Source organism: Chamaea fasciata, unplaced genomic scaffold, assembly GCF_029207755.1.
Source record: "Chamaea fasciata isolate MVZ Bird 193981 ecotype frontalis unplaced genomic scaffold, bChaFas1.0.hap1 SCAF_31, whole genome shotgun sequence".
Taxonomy (NCBI): domain Eukaryota; kingdom Metazoa; phylum Chordata; class Aves; order Passeriformes; family Sylviidae; genus Chamaea; species Chamaea fasciata.
The window spans coordinates 1,507,885-1,533,014 of NW_027094116.1; the positions used below are offsets into that span (position 1 = coordinate 1,507,885).

General features: G+C 56.8%; 1 protein-coding gene across 1 annotated transcript; it reads right to left on the minus strand.

Moving 5' to 3' along the window:
* Window positions 1-8,833: 8,833 nt before the first annotated feature.
* On the minus strand, window positions 8,834-24,520 carry IQGAP3 (IQ motif containing GTPase activating protein 3). The gene is made up of 38 exons (XM_066206717.1): window positions 24,494-24,520; window positions 23,299-23,386; window positions 22,795-22,951; window positions 22,428-22,505; window positions 22,167-22,243; window positions 21,957-22,024; window positions 21,594-21,707; window positions 21,003-21,181; window positions 20,631-20,718; window positions 20,200-20,363; window positions 19,925-20,012; window positions 19,618-19,781; window positions 19,321-19,481; window positions 18,947-19,071; window positions 18,599-18,762; window positions 18,318-18,408; window positions 18,067-18,237; window positions 17,806-17,948; window positions 17,562-17,732; window positions 17,199-17,282; window positions 16,637-16,708; window positions 16,010-16,079; window positions 15,420-15,628; window positions 15,073-15,225; window positions 14,789-14,952; window positions 14,412-14,636; window positions 14,186-14,326; window positions 13,625-13,709; window positions 13,096-13,328; window positions 12,874-13,006; window positions 12,462-12,564; window positions 12,147-12,291; window positions 11,896-11,983; window positions 11,407-11,619; window positions 11,127-11,293; window positions 10,871-10,972; window positions 10,395-10,503; window positions 8,834-10,141 (listed from the first exon to the last, which is right to left on the minus strand). Exons 1-38 carry the CDS (start codon window positions 24,516-24,518, stop codon window positions 10,028-10,030), a joined length of 4,926 nt encoding a protein of 1,641 aa, XP_066062814.1. The 5' UTR covers window positions 24,519-24,520; the 3' UTR covers window positions 8,834-10,027.
* Between the last annotated feature and the right edge of the window lie 610 nt (window positions 24,521-25,130).

Consider the following 25,130-nt stretch of genomic DNA (forward strand, 5'->3'; position numbering starts at 1 on the left):
TGGGCCCCAGGGACAGATCCCCATGCCTCTGGGGCTTTATTGGGCTCTAGTGTTCTGTAAATCTCCATTTCCATCCTGTGATGGGAGGTGAAGCATATGGAGTCCCAGGGGGACAATTTGCTGTGCTATCTCCTGAGGATATCCACACCAGTCAAGGAACAGGGACCAAAGTGGAGCCTGGCTCTGCTTGCGTCCCAGATAATGCTGTCAACCCACAGAAACCAGGCTCGTCCCAGCAAGCTCAGCAGAGGCCAAGGGGTGAAGGAGATACGACAGAGCCACCCTCCCGCTGGGAAAAGCGGGGCTGTGACGCCCAGGAGGGACGAGTGTCCATGAGACCTTGCCTGGATGGCCTCAGCACTGTCCTCTGTCAGTCATCAGCAGCCACTGGGAGCTGTGCCGAAAAGCACTAAACCAAAAATGAAAAGAAATAATTAAAAAAAAAATTAAAATCTGAAAACCCTCCATGACCTCCACAGGTGCTGGGTTTTTTTTTCCCCAGGAGCCGAGCATTGCCCTCAGTCGCTGCTCATGACGTCCCTCACTCCCACTCCAGTCACCCACCATCAGTGCTGCCACATTTCCTGGGGGGCTGCTGAGCCCCTGGCCGAGCTTGGTAAGACACCGCTTCCCTTTCCAAGAGGGTCATTTCCAGCGGCCAAACTATGACCTGGCAGCCAAACCACAGCTTCCCCTTCCCATAGTCCCAGAGTCACCATCATGTGCCTCAGTGATGCTGCTCCCTCCCTCCACTGCCTTTTCTATGTGCAACGATGGAAGAAAAGAAAAGAAAATGGCAAAGAAGGAAAAAGGAGCCTGACCTCACTGAACCCTGCAACTTCAAGCCAGGGCCAGCCTCAGAGAGGAAAGGACCAGCAAAATCTGCTCCCGAAGCCGTCAAGGCTAATTAAAGAGCAAATGCAGCCATTCCCAAAGGATTCAGCACTCTCCAGCTGCAGCTGCTGCTGACCCGTGGCACAATCTTGGGCTGCAGCTGACCATTGTCACCTCTCTCACGGTAGCTCAGCACCCCAAAACCCCGGATAAAGCTCCCAGTTTGCCTCCCCGCCTGCCCCCCCTCCCCCTGGCTCAGTCAAGGACTGCTGGGTGCCACAGGGCATATCCCAGGGCACATCCCAGGGGCTGTCCGCCCTGTGCTCATCCCTGATCACGTTCCCACCCTGCAGGTTCCTCTGTCCTGAAGTCAGTCACTCATGCAGAAAGACTGCTGGTTCTCAACTTTGCTGGGCACGAGGGACTAATCCTGTTTTACAGATTAAGGAAGCATCCTGCCACGTGCTCAGTTGGAAATAGTGCCCAGCTCCCTTCCCTGCTCCAACCAACGGCCGTTCCAACGGCCAGCATCCCTGTTTTACTCTTTGTTAGCTCTAATCCCCAGATTTTGCTCCTCCTGTTCCTCAGGGGCAGGGCTCACTGTCTCCTACTCAGTCCCATGGAGAACCTACCATCTCACTCCCTCTTTCCCAGCACCAGGCATCTGCTGCACACCCACCTCTGCTTCTTAATCCTCCTCATCCTCATTTCTGTTTCTGCATCAGAAAGCCTTTATCAAGCTCCCTTGTCTAACTCGGGCAGAGATAACTCACCATCTCCCACCCCAATCTCTTCCATAGTCTATTTTCTTCCTGCCCAGAGTTGATTTCCTTCACCTAATTGCCCAGAAAGCTCTTTTCCCTTCCTCTAATCAGTCTGGAGCAGACTTTCTCTAGATAATTGTGCTGAGACCTGATCACCCTTCTCATCTCCATCTCTCTAACACTCCCATTTCTTCACTAAACTCATCTGCTGGAGCTGCATTCCTTGGTCTAATTATTTCAAGGCTCCGCTGAGTTACTTAATTGCTTATTCGTCTGGCACCCGGATCTGGAAACTCCCAGAGCATCTGAGACAGGGTGCAGGGCTGAGTTATGCTGATATAACTGCCTTCCCAGTGGATAAAACTGCTCCAGGTGTGTGACAGTGTGAGCCCAGAGCAAAACCTGCTCAAAAAAAAAAAAAAAAAAAATCTGAAATTCACTTGCTCAGGTTTCCCAGAGAAACTGTGGCTGCCCCATCTCTGCAAGTGTTCAAGGCCAGGTTGGTTGGGTCTCGGAGCAACCTTGGATGGTGGAAGGTGTCCCTGCCCTTGGAAGGGGCACTGGAAGTAGATGAACTCTAAGGTTTCTTCCAAGCCAAACCATTCCATGATTCTGGGATTCTGTGAAATTCGGAACTTTATGCTTCTCTTGGTGGGAGGAGCAGCTAAGGAGCTGTGTGAGGCTCACAACCAGCCACAGCCAACAACAAACTCATCTTTAGGCCGGGTGTGAATTCACTTGTGCTAAGGCCAAACTGAAACAGCCCACCAATCTCATCCCAGTGCCCCAGGTGGCTTTGGCCCTTGGATGCTCCAGCTGGGACTGTTTTCCCTCTTTTCCACCCCTTCCCTGCAGCTCCACCAGCACCACACTCAAAGCTATTGGGGTTGTTTTGACTGGCCCCACTTCCCTATTCCCATTATCACCCAGCCGCCTCCTTTTTCCCAGGCTAATTGATCCACTGTTTTGTTTTCTTATCAAATTGCTCTCAGCCTCTGATGCTCCTTTAATCAATGCTTGGCCCTATCAGTCCCAGGGACTGCTGGGAGAGCTCCTCTTGCAGCCACCTCTGTGTCTAATCGCTTGGGGACTTTACCTAATTGGTGTAAAACCTGATTTCTTCTTCTAATCGCTCCGAGGCCCTGATTCACTTATCTAATCGCTCCAAAGCCCAGGCCTCGCACACCTCTCTCCAGAGTGCCAGCATATCCTTCTCCTTCATAGGTTTTTCCCTCCCCCGCAGGTGGCCCGGCTCTCTTGACTCCCTAATCCCTCAGCTACTTGATCTCTAACAAATCCAGCCAAGATTCGGCACCCTGGCTGGCTGCTCCCCTAACCCAGTGCCGCGAGGAGTGACCCCCCCGCCCCCGGAGCCCTTTCCCCATCTCCCACCCACCCCACAGTGCACAGACCCACCATGGAGCGGCTTTGCCTGCTCCTCGGCTCCAGGGGTCCCTTGGGAAGGGTGATGCATGTCCCCAGCACTCAGCCCCCTCAGGGTGACAAAGGCACAGCCCCCCAAGGGTCACCCCCCCCCCCCACACCAGAGGAATCTCCCCTCTCTGCCGGGACGGGGTGCACCGGCTCAACCAGTTCCCCCTCTGCTGCACCCACTGGGCTGGGCGCAGGGAGGGGACAGCTGGGACAAGGGGAATGTCAGCCCTGAGTGTGGCTCCTGGCAGTGAGGGGGATTGGGACGCCGCTCCCGGGGTGTCCAGCGGCACCGGCCCGTGGTACCGAAGGGCCGCGGTGCTGCGGACGCGCCGCTCGCCCCGAGCCCTTCTCGTTCCTCCCGGTGAGTCACGTCCGCTGAGTCAAGCGAAAGAAGCTGATAGGGGAAAACATTCACCAGCGCCAGCCTGGAAGGATCCCAAGGCTGAGGACAGGGTGGCAGGAGCAGAGGGGAGATTTATCTGGTTTTCCCTGTAGTTTCATGGAAAGTGAGTCCCATCCCCGGGTGGCTCACAGATCCCGCTCAGCACGCCCCGGAATAGTTGGGAGTGCCCAAACCCTGCTCCCTGCTCCAGCAGGCCCTGATGCTCTCCCTGCAGAGAAGGGGTAGACCCCAGACCCTCCCTGACCTCACGTCTATTGCTCTGGTCCTCTTTGGCCAGCGGTTTCAGCCCCAGAGCTCATTCCTTCCTCTGGAGCATCCGGCCTGAGCAAAAGCTTCCCTTTCCCGTGGCTGGCGGGGCCGCGGCCTCAGCCCACGCTGGCTCAGCAGCACAAGGTCGCTCCTGCCTTGGCAGCAGCTGCACAGGGTGACTCACGCTGGCTCCAGCGTCTGCTCAGCCCCGTGTGGAGAGGTTTTTGGGGCGGAAAGCACTGCCCTCCCCTCACCCCCCCCCCCCCCCCCCCCCCAATCCTGGGATGTGGATTCAAGTCCCAGCTCCAACCTGAAGCGGTTTTTTTTGCTCCCAAGACCAGGCTGAAGCTGCACCCAGAGATGCTGCAAACCAGTGCTGAAAGCAAAGAAGTGGGAATTGGGTCTCACCTGAGAGTTAACAGCAGGGATGATAGAGAGCTGGGGCCTGATTCTTGCTCTCTCCTTTCCGAAGAGGGAACAGTGCAGCAAATCTCTGCACTTTGGGATTTTCCAGACCCCCATCAGTGTTAAAGTTGTGTTTCTCCCCACCCCAGACAGCTCCTGGTGCCACCAAAGCTCCCCTGCCCCAAGGGTGGGAGGATGCAGTGGGAGGCAGGCAGACACCCAGCCCCTTCCAGGGTCCCTGCCCTCTGTGCAGGGCCAGGAGCACGTTCCCAGAACCCGGCAGTGGGAATTTGGTGTGTTTATTTGCAATCCAACAATGACCCCGGGACTGCAAGGAGAATGAGTCAGCTTCCAGTTCAGGGCAGGATTCCTCATCAGGCATCTAAGTTTAAAAATCAACATTTGGAGATGCGGCAATTAAACAATTTCATTAAACTGGCACTTCTGACTAGTGACAGGCTGAAACCTTTCCACAGTGGCACGTTTTGTGCCAGGTGGGATGGGAAGCAGCAGAGCCCTCAAACAATGGTTTCTTGCAGAAATCTCTACCCAAACCCTGGGTGGATGGCGGTGCCCACAGCCCCGAGGAGCTCAGTCCTCCTGCTGCAGCCCCCAAAGAGTTAATGCACATCTCTGGCGCTGCACAGAATGTTCCTGGCTCCCAGGGGCACAGCCTTCGCCCACCCCCTGACTGCTCTGCCCTGGGGATGCCGCAGGGCACAGAGGCTCCTGCTCTGACGGATGTCAGCTCGCACAGCTCCCGGGGCTGCAGGAGTGAGAGAGGGGCTCTGGGAACATCACCATCCTCCCCGAGCTGCCCTTGGCCCCGTCCCCTCCTCTGCCAGGCTCCTCTGCCCTGGTGTCCCCAGTCCCACGCTGCCCCTTGGGACCCTGGCTCCATCCTGCACGGGGAGCAGCCCCTTCTACACAGACCTACAGGAGACAGAGAGCAGTGTGACCCTGCCCACATTAAGCCATGGCTCCATTACCAGAGGAATGGCTTCTGTCCCGACAGATGCAGATGCCCCCAGAGCCCCACAGCATTGCCTGACACTCTCACAGCCCCTCTGGTGAGCACTGCAAGGTAGCAGCTGCCCCTCCATGACACTACTGTTTCACTCTCTTTCCTCTAGACAAGAAGAGAGAGGATAAGCCCAGACACTTCCAGGCTCATGGGGAACAGCAAGGCTGGCTGCTGTCCCCATGGACCCTTCAGTCAGTCTTCCTTTGCTCATCTCCAAACCAGGTCCCTCTCGGAGGGCCCACGGGATGTGTAGCAAGCACCCACCCCAGGCTCACCAGGGAGGGCAGTAGCTGAGCTGGGCGACTAACGTGACCCCATCCATCCCCTGCCTGAAGCCTCCCATCCCCACCAGGGGCTGCCAGGGGGTCAGCAGTTCGTCCCTACAGTGCAGGGCGCCGGCTCCTCACCACACCGCGCTGGTACCCACCATGCTACAGCCTGGCATGTATTCCCAGGGTTGCCAAAGCAACCACAGAAACACAACAAACAGCAACAACACACAGCAGACAGTCGGCAAACATTCCCCTCTTATTTTCTCCCCAGTTTGGTTTGTGCTTTTTCCCCTCTCCCACAAGGAAGCTGCTGCCATCGGAAAGGAACAGCAATATATAATTATTCTTCAGTGCAGCCTGCGCCATCCCAGCATGAGCTGTGGTGCAGAGCCCTCGTCATTGCCAGGGAGGCTGCTGCTCCTGGGGAGGAGCCTGGCACAGCTGAGCTGAACCCTGACTCTGCCACGGGCAGTTTGAACTGCTCACCTGCCTCCTCGGTGCTGCCAGCAAGGCCGTTGTGCTGAGTGACCAGGGCTGTGCTGAAGCCAGGTTGGCCAAGCAGGTGAATCCTCCTCCTGGGCAGTGTGGCGCTTCCACAGACTGTTGGGATGTACCTGGAGGTACAGCCCAACTTCTATCCAATGTGTCTTTTGGGGGTGTCCAGGACTCAGGACCGTTTGGCACAGGGCAGGAAGCACCAGAGCATCTTCCGGACTGGAGCAGGAGCAGGAGCAGGCAGAGGACGTGGGCACGTCCAGGTCTGCCTGTGGAGAGGAGCTGGGTGCAGGGACACCCTGGGGTTTGCCAAAGCAGCACCGCAGCCCAAGCCCCGCAGCCGTGGCCCTGAGGGGGATTGGAGATTAGCGGGCGCAGCCTGGGGCACGGGCTTTCGAAATGGGATTAGCAACACTGTGGCACGTGACAGTGGGGACAGTGGCTCTGCAGGAGCACTGCCTTCGAGCTGGCCAGCCCAGCGGCCGGCACCCAACACCCAGAACCAGCAGCAGCTCCCAACAGCTTCTCCACCAGGCCAGGCAGCCCTGAGCTGGTGGGATCACCAGGACTTGCAGCAGCACCTTTCTGAGCCCACTTTAACCATTTTTCCATCTCTTTTAGGTACAGATTCCCGTGAGCAGGCTGGAGTGGAACAGGGACAGTGAGCTCCCAGCTGTGAACTTCCCAATGCTCCTTCATTCTGTCTCACCTCTCCCTCACAAAGCCTGGGAGATCCCAGCAGCCCCTTTTCCACCCTGGACCAGGGCAGCAGCCCTAATGTGAGGCACCTTTCTCCATGGATTACACTTTCCTACATATGCTGAATGGCACAGGCTGCAGCACTTACACCAAAGCAGCCTGGTGAGATGTGACATTCTGAATGCCTATCCTGCACCCTGGTGCCTTTTTTCTCTCCCTCTCACACATCTATGCACACGCACATACTTATTACACATAGTTTTCTTAACCCTCCCTCATTCCTTTTTTTTTTTTTCTTTTTCTTTATTTTTTTCCGAAGTCCACCAATCTGGGAGCTCATTTGTGCTCCTGGAAGCAATTATAGCAGTCAGTGAGGAGGGAGCAGGAGTCAGGCTTGTGTTGCTGAGGGGCTGTATGGCACCTGGGGATGTGGCACCTTCAGCAGCAGCCACCGGCACAGCCAGCAGCACTGGGAATGCTGTACCATAGCTGAGTCTGTAGGTGCAGAGGGGGAAGTTAGTAAAGGGGCTTAGTGCAAGCATGATGATTCCCTGTGCCATGCAGGGAATGCTGGTGGGCCAGGAATGGTGCCTGCGTGCTGGACAGGACGGGGTGGTGCTGGTCAGGGTGAAATGATACCTCCCTGTACCTAAAGAGTGACGGGTCAAGGGGGAACGGCTTCCCACTGCCAGAGGGCAAAGGTAGATGGGATACTGGGAGGAATTTCTTCTCTGTGAGGGTGGTGAAGGCCTGGCATAGGTTGCCCAGAAAAGCTGTGGGATCCTTGGAAGTGTCCAAGGCCAGGTTGAACAGGGCTTAGAGCAACCTGGCATAGTGGAAGGTGTCCCTGCCCATGGCAGGGGGTGGGACTGCATGGGCTTTAAGGTCTCTTCCAACAAAGCCATTGTAGGATTCTCTATGAAATATGAGCCCCAGGGGGAGCCCAATTTTCTCCTTTTCTCCCCCCTCCCAAATAACACCTCTCAGGATGGTTTTAGGGACAGGTTGGGGCAGGACCTGATTTTCCTTGCCGGCCGCTTTCACTGTCCCAGCCTGGGCATCACCACACAGGCACCGGTGAGCCCAGTGCTCCAGGAAAAGCCCACAAGGCTGAGGAGAGGCTGCGCTGCAGGCTCCTGTCATCTGCAAGCCTCAGCCTTGCTTTGTCCACATCGGGACGTGCTGGGATTGCTGTGCTGGATCCATCCTTGGAGCTGGGGCCAACGCCACCAGAGGAGCCCGCGGCGGGGCTGGTGTCGGGCACTAATCCCCAGCTTGCAATGACATCTAGTGGAGCTGTCTTGGGAGGAGCTCAGCGAGCCTGCGCCAGGCCTCCTCCAGCACTTCCAGCGCTCGATTTTCCCCTCCGACCTCCTCTGCAAAACACCAGGGCAGAAGGCAAGAAGTGGCACCCTGTTTCTGAGTCGTGGTTGACCACAGCACAACTTCCCGGGAGCCAAAAAAAAAAAATCACCTTTTCCTCAGCAACACTGAGTCCCCTCCAGCCCATGCTGCAACTGTGCTTAGTGAATAGTCGGGACTATTATTATTAGGTGGAGTTCTTTACCTCAGGCTTCTCCTCCATCCCCAAATCACCCCAAAAAAAGTGGTTTCAGCGTGCCAAAAGCTGCTGGTGCAAAGCCAGTGATTGCTTGGCTGCTGGGGGAGGTGGCTGGCAACAACAAACCACACTGAGCCACAGCCAGAGACATGCTGGATCCTCCGCTTAAGGCAAGGAAGGAAAAAAATAAACAAATATGGTAACTAGAAGATAAAAACCCCAGTGTGGTAATGGGTAATGTGCAGCAGCAACTTCCCAGGATCCTGTCCCTGCAGATGGTGCAGCATCCAACAGGTTAATGGCAGCCCAGTCCTATTTTAAACAAAGAAAAGTGCTGCAGCTTGATCCCACTTCATTCCTGTAGAGATATAATCATAGTCTTTAGGAGACGTAATCATAGTATTTATTTAAGAATTAAGTGTGTCTGAAAGTGGCCTAAATTCCCTGTGCAAGAGCTGAGTTGATGCTTCAACACCTGACGGGGCACTGCTGCGAGGGAGCCAGTCCCTGGTGTGTCTGGCCAGAAGCCGAGGGGGCACCTTGTTTTGGGAACAGGGGGCTGTAGGAATGTCATCAGCCTCAAAGACCCTGGTAAGCAAGGGAAGAGGCAGGTGATGAGCACAGGGAAATAATCATCCAGAAAAATTCTACATTTTCTGATACTTCTTTATTTAGAGTCAACAAGCAGAGGCAGCACAGCAAGAATTCAGCATGGATGGGGATAGAATAAGCACAGTTCGAGGCATTTATATGAGAGGAGGGAAAGAAAAAAAAAAAGACATATAAAAACCTCAGAAACAAACAGCACTTTCCAAAGACAAGACAGAGCCTGAGATGCCAATAGAGCAGGTACCACTGAGCTGCCTCAAGGTCCTACAGCAGTTACTAAGCAGCAAGGGAGATTCCTATTCCAATCCCCCAAAATGCTTCCTTTGCAAAGCAGGTCTGGGATCTGCTGCTCCTGTGCCTGAAGGAGATGGGGGAGGAGGAGTTTGGGACTAGAGCAGCTCCCTTCCCATCCCATGGAAGGGGCTGGAGAAGGAGCTCAAATGGAGAGAAAGTGCTTTAAATGCCGCCATGGCCGAACATGGTCCCACACTTGAAAACCAATTAAGCACCAGAACAAATCAAGAGGGTACAGAGACACCACCATCCCTACTGAGATGGTGCTGTGGGTTGTTCCACAGCAGATGCCAGGCAGCAATATGGTCCCGAAATATGGTCCCTGCTCCACTCCCTCAAAGCATCCATGGGACAGCAGTGAGCCTCTCTCGTGTCGCACAGCCTGGCTGAAGAGCAGTGGATTTCATCTTTAAAATCAAAATTCTTCTACTGCACCTCAGTGTACTAGACAAGAGCTCGCAGGTGTCTTCACAAGCAGTTATTGCCTCTCTGTTCTTCCCTCTCCCTATCCCACCATATAAAGACAGATTCTGACATTTCCCCAGCCTCAGCATGAAGAAAAAATATATACATACATATAGATATAGATATATTAGAATACCTTTATTACATTAGTAAAACCTGTGTAGTGTCCAGAAATACAGTGTCCTTGGGCAGCTGGCTGTTGGCAATACAGGCATTAAACATCCAAAATACCCAGATAAAATAGAGTTTAAAAGCAACACATGCTGCAAAAGCTTTGGCAGCTGCATCCTCCCGCAAGGTCGGGCACTGGTTTAGTACCAAGCCTGGGGTGCCTGGGGCTGGGGCTGAGCCCTGGGCTCCCCAGTCAGGCACCACTGGCGGCAGATGCTCAAGCACACTGCACCCATTCAGGAAAGCTCCTGGCCAGCAGCAGTTTCCCTGCCCTGGGACCACTAACCCCGAAATCTCTTTGGCAGGTTTACATGGCCCCGCTTCCCTGTAGCCCCACCCTTGACCCGGTTACTTCTTGAAGAACTTCTTGTTGAGGAGGAAAATGAGCAGGTTGACATTGACCTTGGCCTTTTCGAACATCTTCATGACTGCTACACCCTCGTACTGCAGCTGCAGCAGGTCCTGTGGGAGAGGGGACCGTCACTGCCACCAGTGCTGTGCCCAGCCAGGGAAGCCCTTCTCAGTGCCCAGCCCAGGGACAGGGAGCTAGGTTTGTGTGGGAGATGCACAGCGAGGCTGCCCCCAGCAGCTCAGGGGTCCACATGGACTCCAAGTCCCCACAAGATTTGCAGGTGTGGGGACACCACCCTGCCCACACATACCCCAGTTGCCCTCATCTCTCTGACCCCCAGCAGACACAGGACAGGCTCCACACCTGGTAGTGCAGCTGGAAGTGCTCCATGTCGATCCCCATGAATTTGGCTTTCACCTGGAACCTGCCTGATTCTTCACAGGGGATGATGTCGAAAATCACATTCCTGAGCCTGAGAAGACAGAGCTCCTGGCTACCGAAAGGGGCTTCACAGCTTTAACGCAACCAAGGACCAGGTCACCCACCCAGTGCATCCCCTCAGCACAGCAGCCAGACCCACAGCCCAAACCTCACTGCAAATCCCCACTTTCCTGCATTCTCCTACACAAAACAATTTTCCCCACACGGCAGGACAACAGTGACCCATGTGCATCCTTCTCCTCAGTTATTTTCCTCTACCTGCCCAAGTTTTCATAGAATCTGGAATATCCTGAGTCAGAAGGAACCCTCAAGGATCACTGAGTGCAATAAGTCCAGCTTCTGGCCCTGCACTGAATAACCCCAAGCAAGAGCTCCTCCCCTGGAGCAGGGTTACGCACTGGCTGGGTGGCAGGTCCTGGATCTCCAGCAGCACTCCCTTCTCCCACAGCTGGGCTGCTGTGTAGTGCAGTGATGGCAACTTCTTGCTCTTCCCACTGACCCTGGAAGAGAAAGGACCACATGCTAAGAGCTCATCTCTAGCCATCCATGATCCCTTGGATTCCCAACATCTCCAGGACTCACAACAACCAGAGAGCAATGAAAACAAGTAATTTTTTTTTTTTTAAATTACTGATTTTTCATAAGGAACCGCACCTGTTGCTGGCCGCCAGGTTGTCGAGGCAGGTCTTGATGTACTGGTTGTAATAATCAATTTGTTCCTCATAAAACAGAGTCTTGGCATCGAGGCCCTCCAGGGTCTGCCTCAGCTTCAGGAGCTCCCTGCGGCGCTGCTGCCGGTGACGCCGCTGGTTCCGGATGTCCTGGAGGAAACAGAGCAGTGCCAGAAAGCCAATATATGTCATTATGACCTTTACCAGAGCAGGGCCTCCGGGGGGTTTAGAGGTGATCCCCAACTTAGTGTCCCCCAGCACACCTTGGCCAGCTCATCAATGAGCTCCTGGTACTTGTTGGCAGAGTCCACCAGCCCCAGGCTCTCCAAGCGCCGCAGGTTGCGGATGACCTTGCGCTTCTTCTCCTCCATGGAGAGCTGGCCGTTGGCAGCCAGGGAGTGATGGCGCCTCAGCTGGGCAGAGGCCTGGGCATCCCGCAGCACTCGCCGGCGCATGAGGTGCTCATGGGCAGCTTCCTAGGGGTGAGAAGGGGTGAGCCTGGAGCACAGCTGGAATGGGATACAGAGATGGAACAACCAAACTCCTTCACCTACACTTTGATGTGGGTGCCTCCTGGCCCAGAACACCTGGCCCAGTGATTTTTCTGAAAACCGGTGTCCAGTCACTGCTGGATCACAAGAGCACTGGCCAAACTTTTGAGAGGAGCAGGGCAGCTTTTTGATGAGAACTTTTTTGCCGTTTGCCCACAAAATTTTTCAGTTCATCCCCAGCAGCAGCCTCACATATCCCACCTCATGCTCTGAGGCTGGTGTCCACAGGATTTCCGGGAGGGAATCTCCTGGCTGGGACTGGATCAAATCCACCAGCATCTGCTTGGTGCTAGAGACCAGAGAGAGATATCAGGCACGTGCTCCAGACCATCACCCTCCACACAATATTCAGTTGCCTCCCTAACGTTTCTTGCCTACCTTGAGCATCCCAGCCCCCAGTACCCTTCCGACACCTCCAGTACCCTCCTGATGCCCACGGAGTCCATCCTTACCTCAGCAGCAGGCTCCTCGTGTCACTCTCCTCTCTGCTGGCCTCTGGCACCAGCTTGTTGGTGAGGGTGAGGGAAATCTCTGTTCTGCTGAGCTGGGAGAGCACCTGCTCAGCACCACTGTCTCCCAGGTTGGCAGCACTCTCCCCTGCAAGGGCAGAGAGAGCCCTGCTAGCTGTGTTGGGCTTTAGAGGGCTGGCTTCCCATGCCCAAAGCAATCCATCTCAAGCTTCGTGCAAGGAAAGAAGTGTGCCTGTGTGTGCCCATGTCCACCCTCCTCCCATCAGGGTAGGTGGTGGGCCCCAGAGTTCAACCTACCAACCAGGGACTGGACTGTAGGAAGCTCAACAAGATCCTCCAGGAGCTCGTGCAGGGGGTCACTGTGGTGTGGTGCGATGGAGTCTTGGTGCTCAAGCAGGAGCTGGACAGTGGAAGGGATGAGTCAGTGGCAAAGAAGGATGCAAAAGGAGGGTGAGGGAGGGCCAGCCAGGAGCGACACGACATCCTTTGCGCCCAAGGGGGGATGGAGAAGATACGAGGTTTGCAAAAAGACAAACCTGCAGAATCTAGGTTATTTCCTTGATTAGAAGAGGAAAAAAAAGGGTCAGGAAGAGGAAAGCTGTGCCAGGAGTGGGATACAGAGGAATGGGAGGAAATGCAGCAGAAAGCCCAGGAGGTGGGAGCAGAGGAAACAGAGCTTGCCATGAGTTATATGCTTATATGCCCTGACCTTGTGTGTGTTGATGAGCTCCCCCACAGTGATGTAGATGACTGGTTTGGCCACTGCCACCATCTCTGAGTACTCATCCATGCTAAACCTCTCTTCAGGCTCAGGGACACAGCAGGCAGCAGAGATGAACCTCCTGCAGGGAGCAACCCCTTTGGTCAGCCCCAAACCCCTGCCACCAGCTCCTAGCCACCCCACCCACCCCATCACCATCCTGGGGCCCACCTGAACTTGTTGTGGGTGTTTTCCAGGTACTGGTTCATCCCGCAGAGATGGGCACTCTTCCCCTCGAAGGCCTTGCGGGCGGCGGCGTGCTGCAGCACTTTGGCAATGGAGCCCAAGCTGCGGCGCTGGTCGGGGTGCAGGGCTGCCCCAGCTGACACGTCCACGATGGCAAAGCCATCAGGGGCCACCACCGCCGGGTTCATGAAGCGGTAGTAGAGCAGGTTGCCCACGATCTAGGGCATGAGACAGGCTGGGGATTGGGGTGCAGATGGGTTGGGACCCAAGGAGGGGATAGCTCAGCAGGGAAGGATGTTTCATCCTTGAACTGCATGGTAGGACCCTCCTGGAAGAAAGGGCAGTGCAGGGAAAAGCCCACTCTTGGCATTTTCTGAGTGGCTCAAGGGAAATGCTGACTTGGAGGTGTTTTTAAGTCAAGAGGACCTGACCTTTTGTGGAGAGATATTGGCCCTTCATGTACAGACACAGCTGAACCCCACCAAACTGTGCAGGTGCCCCAGCCCTACGTTACCTTATCGACCTCCTCTGCCGGGGCCTTGGGGAATTTCTCAGCCAAGGACGTCCTCAGGATTTTGGCCATGTAGCGCATCCCGTAGCTGAGGAGAGGTAGGGAGAGGACCATCAGCATGTGGGTCCACCCTGATGACCCAGTCCTATTACCCGTCATCCAAGAAGCAGCAAGCCGCCAGCCCTGATGTGATGAAGAAGCCCACAGGTAGGATTGGCAGCTACAGCACCTCTCAGCTCCCTCCCCAACCCTGCTGCCAGCCCAGGCATCTCTGGAGGAGGCCTTCATCCTCTGAGATGACCACAAAGCTCAGATTCTTCCTGGCAGACATCTTAATATCAGCAGTAAACTGCCCAGAAATGGAGCAGAAAAACAAGCCAGCCCATGGGGCGCTGCCGATATTTGGGGTTCCCCTTGCTGACAGTGCAGTAACTCAGTCCTGCAGCAGCAAAGGGGCCAGCAAGCCCCCCATAACCCAACCTCCTTTCTAAGGCCTTGCCGGAGACACCTTAGAGCAAACAGCACTCCTGGGGTGTGCACAGAAACCATCATCAGGATACTTACGGGATCTTGTCAACAGAAGAGGTGATGGCACAGACAAACTTATCTGTTATTGCCAGGAGATTGCGGATAGAAATGTCCAGCCGCCTTTGGACCTCAGGGTGGCTGAGAGCCTGCTCAGGGCTGACCTCATATGGGAGCTTGCTGTGAAGAGAAGACAAGGTCCCCATCACCATCCCAATGTCCATCACCCTGTGGCCGAGCCAAGCCTTCTTACCCAGGGTCTGACCTTCTATGCCCACTCTGTGACTCAGTCTGATTGATCCATGCCTTGTAGATGTCCACGGGGTCCGTGCGGATGCTGAGGGTCTTGTCCTGCAGGACCTCCTGCACCGGGCCAGCCAGGATGTGCCGCAGGGCATTCTGCCCACGCACGTTGCGGTAGAAGCTGACCACCAGCCGGATCACCATGGCATTGCCCATCAGGATGTCATGAACATGGTCCACCTTGGACCTGGAGACAGAGATGGGGCAGATGGGATTTGAGGGGGATGGACCAGTGTGTGTGCGCTCTCCAAGCCGGAGAAGAGGTAACAGCATACAAGCTGATGCGGTTCAGCTTTTCCCTTGGCCTGTCCCCACACCAGGGCACCCACGGACATCCACCTGATCTCCTCCTGCAGTGCCACTTTGAAGAGCTGTAGCAGCAGATAAGCCTCCCGTGGGTTGGACGCGTAGTTGTAAAGCGTAAAGATCACCGACTCCATGAATTTGGTGGACTTGTTCTGGGGCATCTGGAAGATCAGCCTGGCCAAGTACACTGGCTGTGTCTGCAGGGAGGAGGGACACCAAGCTACCAAGCTAACCCAAGTGTTATGGGGTACTCAGGGGCCACGTCCCTGCACTGCCCCCCCAGCTGTGGAGGACACAGCAGAGCCCCCCAGCCCCACCTGCAGCAGGTAGAAGAGATGCTGATAGGCCTCCAGCTTCTGCCGCTTCTCCTTGCTGAGCGACTTGAGCCCCTTCTGCTTGTCCATGGACATCATCTCTGAGAGCTGCTCCCTGTTCTTCTTGGTCAGCTTCTTGCAGTGGGAGACCACCTCCTGTGGCCACATAGGCAGGGAGAGAAGCACTGAGGTCTGCCTAAGGCTCTGGCATTCTGACCAGAGCCAGAGGCACCCCAGTGCTCCCCAACGCCTCTAACTGCTTAAAAAGTGAAGCAGAAACAAGTCCAAGCTGTGATGCCACTGAGCGCAGGACAGCATGAGGCAACCAAGTCCTCCCCCACTCTCTCTACCTGCAGCGTGATCCTGTTCTTGACCAGCAGCCCAATCTTGATGTCCATGAGGTCCAGGTCACTCTCCAGCTGCCGGCTGGCACGGATCCTCTTTACCACCTCCTCCTGCAGCCGCAGCACCTCTGACTCCTCCCAGAAGTCGTGCTGGCTCTGCTCCAGCAGGTGGATGAAGCGCCGGACAATGCCCAAGGGTGGGCTCTTGGTGTGGACTGCGGCAATGCACAGTAACGCCGTGAATATTTGCAGGCGGATGGAGTGGCCACCCCCACCACAGACCCTCAGATCCCCAGCATTCCCCCAGAGACACCCCATCCTCCTCCCCAAAAAGCATCTTCTTGCAGCACCAGGACATGGGATGGCACACAGCCACAACTGTGCAACAGCCTCCAGGAAGCTTTTGGGGGCAGAGTGGCAGCCCCAGGGCTGAAGACCAGGGACCACCAAGGCTCTGTCACTACTGACCTTGCCAAGGGGCCACCAGTGGTCTGTTCACAACTGCTTCCCCACTACACGGGGTCAGCAAGGAAAGAGGCAGAGTCCCCTTCCCTATTAGTCACTGCGCTTCAGAGCAGCAACAAGCAGGCACTTACCCAGCATCCTGTAATCCCCACGGGCCTTGTTCGCTCGCACAAAGGCCTGGATTTTAATTACAGCTTTAATCTGCCAAGACAAACAAGGGGGTGGGAGATGTTTTTTCATGATGTCCCTAACACACACGGGGAGTGAAGGAGAACTGGACAAGCACATTGCTGCCTGGTCCCACTGCCAGGAACGTATTAAGGCCTGGGATGAGGGTCTCTACAACACAGGAGAGATTTAGGGACTCTACCCTTCTCAGTGGTCATTTCCCTCCACTCACTGTATATCAGAAGCTGCAGCAACTCCCCAGGGTGCAACTTCACTTCCTGGAACTGACACCCCCCCTTTTCCCCAAAAAATTTCCTTCCCTCTTAATGGGCATCTTGAAGTCATTGTTGTTTTTTGATGGAACTGGAGTGGTTTTTCTCTCCTCACACTTTACAAAACCTGAGAGTTTGGCTTCCATACCCACCAGGTACTTATTACCTCCCATCTGTCCCCCTGCCAGGATGAATCAGTTCTCCCAGCTGCACCGTGAGCACTCAGGGATGGGGATCCAACTGTGTGCTCTGGATCATCCCCCTACATCCCCACCAACATGGCCCCAGGAGTTGTTTGACTCCCATCCTATCACTTACATTCTGCCTGAAGTAGCGCAGCCTCTCCTGGTACTTCCTCTGTGCCTGCCACATCCTCACAGTCGCCTGGATCTGGGATAGACGTTCAAACATTTGGATTCTGGAAGGACTTGCTTGACCAAAGGGAATGGGTGGAGGGGAAAATTCATGCAGACTACTAGGGGAGGTTTACATTAGATATTAAGGAAAATTTCTTCATGGAAGGGGTGGTCAGGCACTGGCACAGGCCGCCCAACAAAGTGGTGGGTTCAGCATCCTGGGAGGGATTAAACACCCACAGGGATGTGGCACTTGGGGACATGGTTAGTGGTGGCCTTGGCAGTGCTGGGGGAACAGCTGGACTCGGTGATCTTCAGTGACTTTTCCAGCCTCAGTGAGCCCATGGTAACAATTCTATACTATGATTTTTTTCTCCCTTCTCCACTCACACATTGCCCTGGCCCAGCTGCCACAATCCCCCCTTGGCTCCTCTGCACTGGGGTAGATGCCACCCTTGCAAGCTGAACAAGCAGGTGACAATGCCCAACGTGGGAACAAAGGCTGAAGAAAGAATCTTCCAAACCTTGATTGCAGCCTCTGTGTTGGATTTCAGGTAGTGCAGCCTCTCCAGGTAAGCTCTGCGCTGCCTGTACCCCCTCCAACAAGCCTGGACACAAGAAGACATCAGGTGGAGAGACCTGTGTGAGGTCACTGTGACTCCATTGGTTTTTCAGGGAGCACATGAGGAAAGAGGAAACCAGCACCCAAAGCAGCTACTGTGAAACAAGCACTACACTACTCTCTGCAGCACCTCAGGAGTCCTGGCAGTAAAACTACAGAGCAGCAAGTGCTGGCACTCCCTGGACCTGCCAAGAAGGTGCTGCGAGCGGCTGCCCTTGGTTTGTGTTGCTGTGTTCAGAGGAGGGACAGATTCTGGCTGCATCACCTGGATCCTGATGGCAGCTGGCCTCTGCTCCTGCAGGACACTCCGCCGTGCCGCAAACTGCTGGCGAACAAGGAAGCCCCGGAGCCGCGCCTGGAGCCTCACCACCAAGGCGACACTGGCTGCCCACAGGCACTCCCGGTCGTGCGCCAACGTCACTCGGGTGATGACCGACTGCAAGGACACGAGGCACCAGCTTAGCCCCAGTGATGCCATTGGTGCCCATGCAGCCCCATCCTGCCCGTACCTGGATTTCCTCTCGGCTCAGATGCGTGGTGTTGAAGCTGCCATTGCGTGGGCACTGCCAGCTGCCCTCCAAGGTCTGCAGGTTCAGGTAGTACTCGGCACCATCCAGCAGCCTGTGCTGGATCCAGGATGGCTTCGTGCTCCCTGTGTGCCGGGACAGATGGAAGCTGCTGGAGAGTGCTGCTCCCCCTGAACACCCTGGCCAGGGGTGCACCCCAGGCTCCCAGGGTTGGGGGAGGTTTTTCAGCCCCCAGGGTTTTACCCGCTGCTGGTCTCTTGGTGGCCATCAGAGCTGCCAGCTGCTCCTGGTAGGCATCAGCACAGGCGTTCACCACCCCACGCAGGGCCACATCAGGGTTGCACAGCACCCTCATTGTCTGTGACACCTTCCCTTCCTTGATGGCCTGGTTGATGGCGGCTATGCCCAGAGCCACTGCGGGAGCAGAGGGGCTCACGTCAGCCCCTTCTTGTTCCCTGACCTCCAGCAGTACCCACATGGGGGAGAGCACTCACTGCTCCTGGCTGCCACTGTGTCCTGGTTGGCCTGGCAGACTCCATCCTGGATCTCTTCCCACCAAAGAGCAGCTCCGTTGTCCTCTGTGGCCTGTGAGATGGGGGAGATGGGGTCCAGTGAGCTGGGCAGCCCCCTCTGAGCACCTCCTGCTTTGCAGATGCTGCATTGCTAGGGTGGGGGGGTTACTTCACAGTCTTGTGACCAAGGCGGGGTACCCTGCATCCAGGGGGAATACCATGCTGCCATGGAGGTACTCCACAGCTGATGACCTCCACCCCACCTGGACTTTCTGTCTCCGTGCCCTGGACAGGACGCTGTGGTAGCGCGGGGCAGTTGGAAGGGCAATGTCAGGCAGGGTGGGCGCCAGTAGCAGCAATGCTGCCACTGTCTTCTCAGGGTCCGCCTGCAGCAGCGCCTCGTTGACCAGCCAGACCGCATGGGCTCCTGTGTGGGAGGGAAGGGACACACCTTTCAACCTGTCCAATGCTCTGGGCACCCGAGGGAGCCACAGCCCAGGGTGGTGTGAGATTCTCTGATGCGTCACTGGGGCTAGAATCCCAGTGCAACCTCTCTCCCAGTATATCTGCAGACCCCCTGCATGCCCAGATCTTCTGTGGGCAGGACTCACGGTCGTTTTCATCCTGCACTGATGAATTGGTGCTGTTGATGCTGTCCTGAATGTCATTCCAGCTCAGGAACTCAGCTCCTGCTTCCCTCAACTGGCCTTTCAGCTGCAACAAGTCATCAAAGTACCTGTAGGAGAGACACAGAGCAATGACTTGAAGCATTCCAAGAAGGGCTCACAGTGCATTCCAAGGAGGGCTTGGTGCATTCCAGGCAGGAGGGCACCTGCCAGAGCCAGCTGCTCTTCTCTTCAGAGGGAAAAGGCAAGGCACAGGACAGGGAAGCTGCTGGAACAAGCCCACCAAAAGCCCAGGCCCCCTGACCAGCTCTTTCCACAAGATTTCTTCACACCAACCCTCAACACAGAGCCCAACTCACCGCTGTGCATTTGCATCTTCAACTCCCGAGAGGCCCAGGGCAGGGCTGACCAGGCTGCTCCAGAGCCTGTTGGGGTTCCTGGCATCCAGGGCTTGGTTAACCAGCGCCACAGCTGAGAGCATCTCCACAGCCACAAACAACTCCTCCTGTGCCAACTCACCCTGCATTGGGCAGGCAGAGACACTGAACCCCCATAACCTCCTCCTCCAGTCCCAGCTTTCCCGGGGAAGCAGCAGCAGAGGAAGCACCCCAGTCCTAGCAGAGGGGTCCCCTGGCCCATCCCTGGGGGTTTCTCACCCGTGGGTGCTGGCGCTGCAGCAGGGCCAGCTGGTGCTGGTACAGGGGGGCAGCAGGGGCATGCACATCAGGCAGTTGGGCTGCAGGGTCCATCAGCGCTTCCAAGGTTTCTGCTGGCACCCCTCGGCAGACAGCGGCGTTGATCCGGCCGACAGCCTGCAGCACTGAGGGACAGACAGGGGCTGGCACAGCGGGGCTGCAGGAGGCGGCTGTGCCCTGTCTCAGAGCCAGGCTGCCAGCAGGCCCACCCGCTCCTGGGATGCACTGGGCGGCAGAACCTGCAACAAGTGTTCGCCCAGGCACTCACTGGCTCGCTCCTTCTCATCCCTCCGGTTCGCTGTGAGGATCCCTGCCTGCACCTCCTCCTGCTCCAGCAGCTCTAGGTAGCCCAGTTCCTGCAACAGGCAGAGAGGGGGGTCAGGTCTCACAGCTCATCCATGCTTGTGCTGTCAGAGCAGCCATGCTCAGACCCTTGGCAGAAAGCTGTCAACTCCCCACCCCACGGGACTTCCCTCTTCCTGGGGACCATGGGCTGCCCCCCAGTACAAGCACTCTGCACCGCAGGCTCCTGCCAGCCCCTACCAGTGCCTTCTCCTCCCGGTCCATGCTGAGCTGCTCCAAGTAGAGCTCGAGGTTGTCGTACTGGAGGCAGCGCAGGGCCAGGGTGGGGTCCTGCAGTGCGCGGTGCAGCGCCAGCACATCCTGTCTCTCCAGGGCATTGTCCACCTCTTCCAGAGCCCCACGCACTACAAGAAGCCAGTTCACCCCAGAGGTGAGCAGAAAAATCATCCCACAGCTCCAGGGAGCCAAGGCAGCTATGGCTGAAGCCTGCATACTCATCATTTTAATTTCTCCTTGGAAGTGCACACCCAGCCCTTCTTCCCACTAGATCTGAGGCTGGCCTGAGCAGACTTCCTTCTGCTATGCCCACCACTCTTCCCCACACCCTGGGCTACCACAGTCCCACTAGAAGCCCTGGAGAGCCCCCAGAGGGAAGGCCCAGCTTTGCTCACCATTCACTTTGTTGATGTTCCTTTGGATTTCGGCCTGGGTCAGACACCAGTCGTAGACGTCTTCTCCTTCGGGGATCACCTGCGGGTACTGGACAGGGACTCCTCAGCCTGAGCTTTCTGCCCAAGCACACCCCACCATGCGCACTGGGGTCCCCTGCAGATGCCTGGGTTCGTTTCCCAACCCCAAGCCCTGAGTGAACCAGCCCCCAAAGAGGAATCATCTCCCCCGTCTTCTGCTCAGCACAAGGGCTCCCAGGCCGTGTTTCAGCCAGCAAGCACCGTATGGTCTCTGGCGAAGGGACCCCTTCAGCTGGAAGCACCCACGTGCCCATCCTCTCCCAGCCACCCCAGAGTACCCTATGCCCTCCTCACCCTGTTTCTGGCATTGCTGCCCTTCTCCAGCTTGGCCTGGTGCAGCACCTCCTGGTAGGCATCTGCCAGCTCCTTGTGCAGTCCCACCAGCATCGCGTGGGGGTTTTGGAGGCTCTCCATCGTCTGGGCCACCACCCCCCGATCCACCGCTTCGTTGATGGCCAACACCGCAGCATGGACTGGAGGTGAGGCAGGGAGGAGGTGAGTGAGATGGGACATGGAGGGGTAAGATGGACCATCTGCTTTATCCCTGCATGCAGTGGGAGAAGGCATTTCATGGGCGATGGTGGGAACCCGCCCTGTTCAAAAGGCAAGCTGCAGTCTCCAGCACCCGGGAAGTCTGTCTCACAGCAAGCCCAGGGAATGCAGAACCCCAGCTGCTGCTGGCTAGGAAAGGGCTGTGCCTGCACCTGCAGCCTTGTGCCAGGCTGAAAGAGAACAACCAGCTGCCTCCCACCGCATCCCAGACCACCATCACCTCCCAGAGCACCCCCTCTCAGTTTGCTGGCCCCAGATTTGGCATTCAGGGGCTGAGCCAAGATCCTGCTATGGGCTGACACCCAGCCCTGCTCCCCACCAGGCACCCATCACCTGCTGCTTCATCCACTGAGAGCTCATTGGCCAAAATGCCACCGATCTTGCTGAAGACAGGCAGTTGCAGCCCATACTTCTCCAGCTCCTGCTTCATGTTGCTGATCTCTTCCTCTGGAGCAGAGCAGAGGCAGCACTGCTCAGCACCAGCCCAGTACTGGAGCAGGGGCAGCCAGCAGAGTCCCCCACTCCCCTGCCAGACCAAGAGAGGTGCAGAAAACCCCCACACTGGGGTGAGCATCCCTGAGGCAGCTTTGGCAAAATGCATCCAAGACTTTCCCCTCCTGCCACGAGACCCCAGAGCATTCGTGGCAAACCCCCATCAGCAACTCCCAGCCCAGGTGTCCCTGCACAGCGCCATACCTGTGAAGTTCACTTTCCCATACAAGTCCTGGATCGGAGGAGCCAGCCCTAGCTTGAAGAGGTAGAAGCTGAAATACAAACCCACACCGTGACATCACTTGCTTCTCCCTCCCAACGCTTCTGTGTCACCTGAAGCTGACAGGTGACACCACCAAAGGGCTCATGAGCATGAACACATTCCATGACAGTGCATGGATGCAGTAGACCCACCTGAGCGCATGGATGCAGTAGACCACCCGGGGCATGTTCTTCTTGTCGTAGATGTCAGTGGTCTCTGGGTGGAAGATCTGCCAGGAAGACAAGAGACACCTCAGGTGGCAATGGCATTGAGACAGTCCCCAGGTAGGCTGGTGTCAAAGAGTGGGGGACAAAGATGAAGCCCCCCTGCCATACCAGCATTCCCCCCCAGTACTGCCACAAGGCAAAGGCCAGTGTGTCCCTTGGCTGGGGAAAGCAGAGGGGATATGTTACCGAGGGAAGCCCCACGTGGCTCATGGCATCACGCCAGTGGTTGATGTTATCCGTGTGCCGAAAGTGAAGCCCGGCTGCCTGAAAGAGAGGAGCTGAGGTCAGGCTGAACCCCACTTGCTGCCATCCCTGGGGTCCCCCTTGCCCCCAGACCAACCCAGCCAAGGCAGGAGGTTAAAGACACAGGCAATGCCTGTGACACCCAGGGGCAGCACAGCTCAGGGACTCCATTGCAGCCACCTGCTACAAAACCATCCCTCAGTGACTGCTGTCAGCGAGTCCCTCCTCACTCCGCACTCACCAGCAACGGAAAGGTTTGGGGGTACACCCTAAGGGGTACTACACCTTCCCTCTGGTGCCACAGCCTTACCTTGTACCGTGTCTGTTCAGGGTCGTAGATCTTCTTCAGGGAGACAATGGCAGGGGCAAAACAGTGCCCCAGCTTGGCCAGGAGGACCCCGTTGCGCAGGGTCTCCTCCAGCTCCATGGGTGGGGGCAGCCTCTCACCCAGACAGGCCTCCATCCAGCTGGGAGGGCAGAGACAGAGTACATCACAGACCCCCAGCAGCCCACCCAGCAGAAAAGCATCCAAAGGACACTCCCCCACAACCCCATTCCAATAAATCCTCCCTGGCAGGGGAGCTCAGCCCTCAGGCTTTTACTGCTGGGTGGTGTTCAGTTTGGGTGTAGGGCTGAGTGTCCCCCCACAAAAAAACCAACCCCCCAACCAGCTTTGAGGAGACACAAAGCCCCAGGATCCAGCCAGCTTCCTGCAGCATGATAGCCACTCCCCACCCATTCCGCCTGTCCCTCCCCTTAACACCCCTTTTCCCCCCAAATCAGAGCTCGGGGATCTCCCCAAGTGCAGTCCCACCGTTTGGCTTCCTCCAGGTGACACAGGTACTGGTAGGCAACGTTCTGCCTTCTCTGTTCGTCCATCTCGTCTGCAGTTGGGCGCTCACCTGAGCAGAAAGGAGGCTTTTCATCAGAGCCCCCTTCTCAGGGGGGTTTTTTGAAGCCCCCACAGCCACTGAAACTAAGATCTGGGAAAAGAAGCCAGGCTTTGGGTGCAGTAGCCTCCCACAGCCCTCATGGGAGTGACCACCAGCGTCACAATGCCACCAGCCAGGCCCTTCTGGCCGTGGGAGGAAAGTTTTCAATTTCCCTTTTTCCCAAATAACGGCCATCAAGAGCTGGAACTGGAGTGGGGGAGGGCGCAGAGCAAGCACCCGGGGAAGAGGTGGGGAACACAGCTACAGGTTTGGGGTCCTTTGACACTGCACGTGCTGGAGGCACCCATGACTTCTCGGGGGCACCCGGCAGTCCCCCCAAAAAAACATTCCTCAAAATATGTCCTCCCAGTTTCTCCCCAGGGGTCTGGGACCTTGCCACCACCATCTCTCTTACCCACATGCAGACCTGCCTGTTCCCCCCAATCCCCTGCACCCCTAGACTGTTCTCCCCAATCCCCTGCACCCCTAGACTGTTCTCCCAATCCCCTGCACCCCTAGACTGTTCCCCCCAATCCCTGCACCCCTAGACTGTTCCCCCCAATCCCCTGCACCCCTAGACTGTTCCCCCAATCCCCTGCACCCCTAGACTGTTCTCCCCAATCCCCTGCACCCCTAGACTGTTCCCCCCAATCCCCTGCACCCCTAGACTGTTCCCCCAATCCCCTGCACCCCTAGACTGTTCTCCCCAATCCCCTGCACCCCTAGACTGTTCCCCCAATCCCCTGCACCCCTAGACTGTTCCCCCCATCCCTTCGCACGCCCAGAGTCCCTGTCCCCGCCCTGCACCCCGCACCTGCGTGTCCCCACAGCCTTACCTGTCCCCTCACATTCCCCTGCACCCCAGGTCTGTCTGTTCCCCCATCCCCCCGCACCCCCAAACCTACTTGTCCTCTCCCATCTCGCTGCACCCCAGACTTGTCCCGCTCTCGTCCCTCTGCACCCCGGACATGCCAGCTCCCTTCATCCTCCCGCACCCCCAGACCGGCCCGCACCCCCAGACCGGCCCGCACCCCCAGCCTCAGGGCAGCCCCCTCTTTGCCGGTGCCGGTCACTCACAGCGCCCCAGCCCCGCTCCCTCCATGGCTCCGGCGGCTCCGGCGGCTCCGCCCGCGGTTTGAATCTCCCGCCGCCCACGTGGCTCCGCGCGGGGGCTGCTGGGCGCGGCACCGGGACACCGGACACCGGATACCGGGACACCGGACACCGGGACACCGGACACCGGGACACCCTGGGGAGCTCAGGGAACGCTGGGGGTGCGGGGAGGTGACACACACCGAGACAGCGAGAGGAGCCTCGGCTTGCAGGGGGAACCTTGGGGTACAGGGGCTGGGCACTCCCCGGGGTGCAGGGGGAACTCATGGGTGCTGGAGGGCTGCACGGGCTGTGTGAAGGGCTCAGCGCTGTGCCTGACCAAGGACGTGCCATCTGGCCCCGGAGTGCCCTGTACCCTTGCTGCTCTGAGCCCATCCATCAACCTGCTCTTCAAAGCATGAACTTGCCCCTGCATGGAACAAGCCCCAAACACCTGCCACAAGCTGTTGAGACAGCGAGGAGCCGGTTGTGCCATCCATTACACAGCTGTCCTGTCCATCACCTGGTTTTCCCATCAATCCATCACCGGGCTCACACTGGCACTGGTGCACTGAGTTGCCATGACACTGCACACCACCCTGGTGACAGGGATGAAACTGGA

Coding starts and splice junctions, on each gene's coding strand:
- IQGAP3 (XM_066206717.1), bottom strand. CDS start 24,518: ATGGAGGGAGCGGGGCTGGGGCGCT. Junction 13,007..13,095: donor AACACCCACAACAAGTTCAG/GTGGGCCCCAGG, acceptor TGCTCCCTGCAG/GAGGTTCATCTCTGCTGCCT. Junction 11,620..11,895: donor CACCAGCCTCAGAGCATGAG/GTGGGATATGTG, acceptor TCTCACCCCTAG/GAAGCTGCCCATGAGCACCT.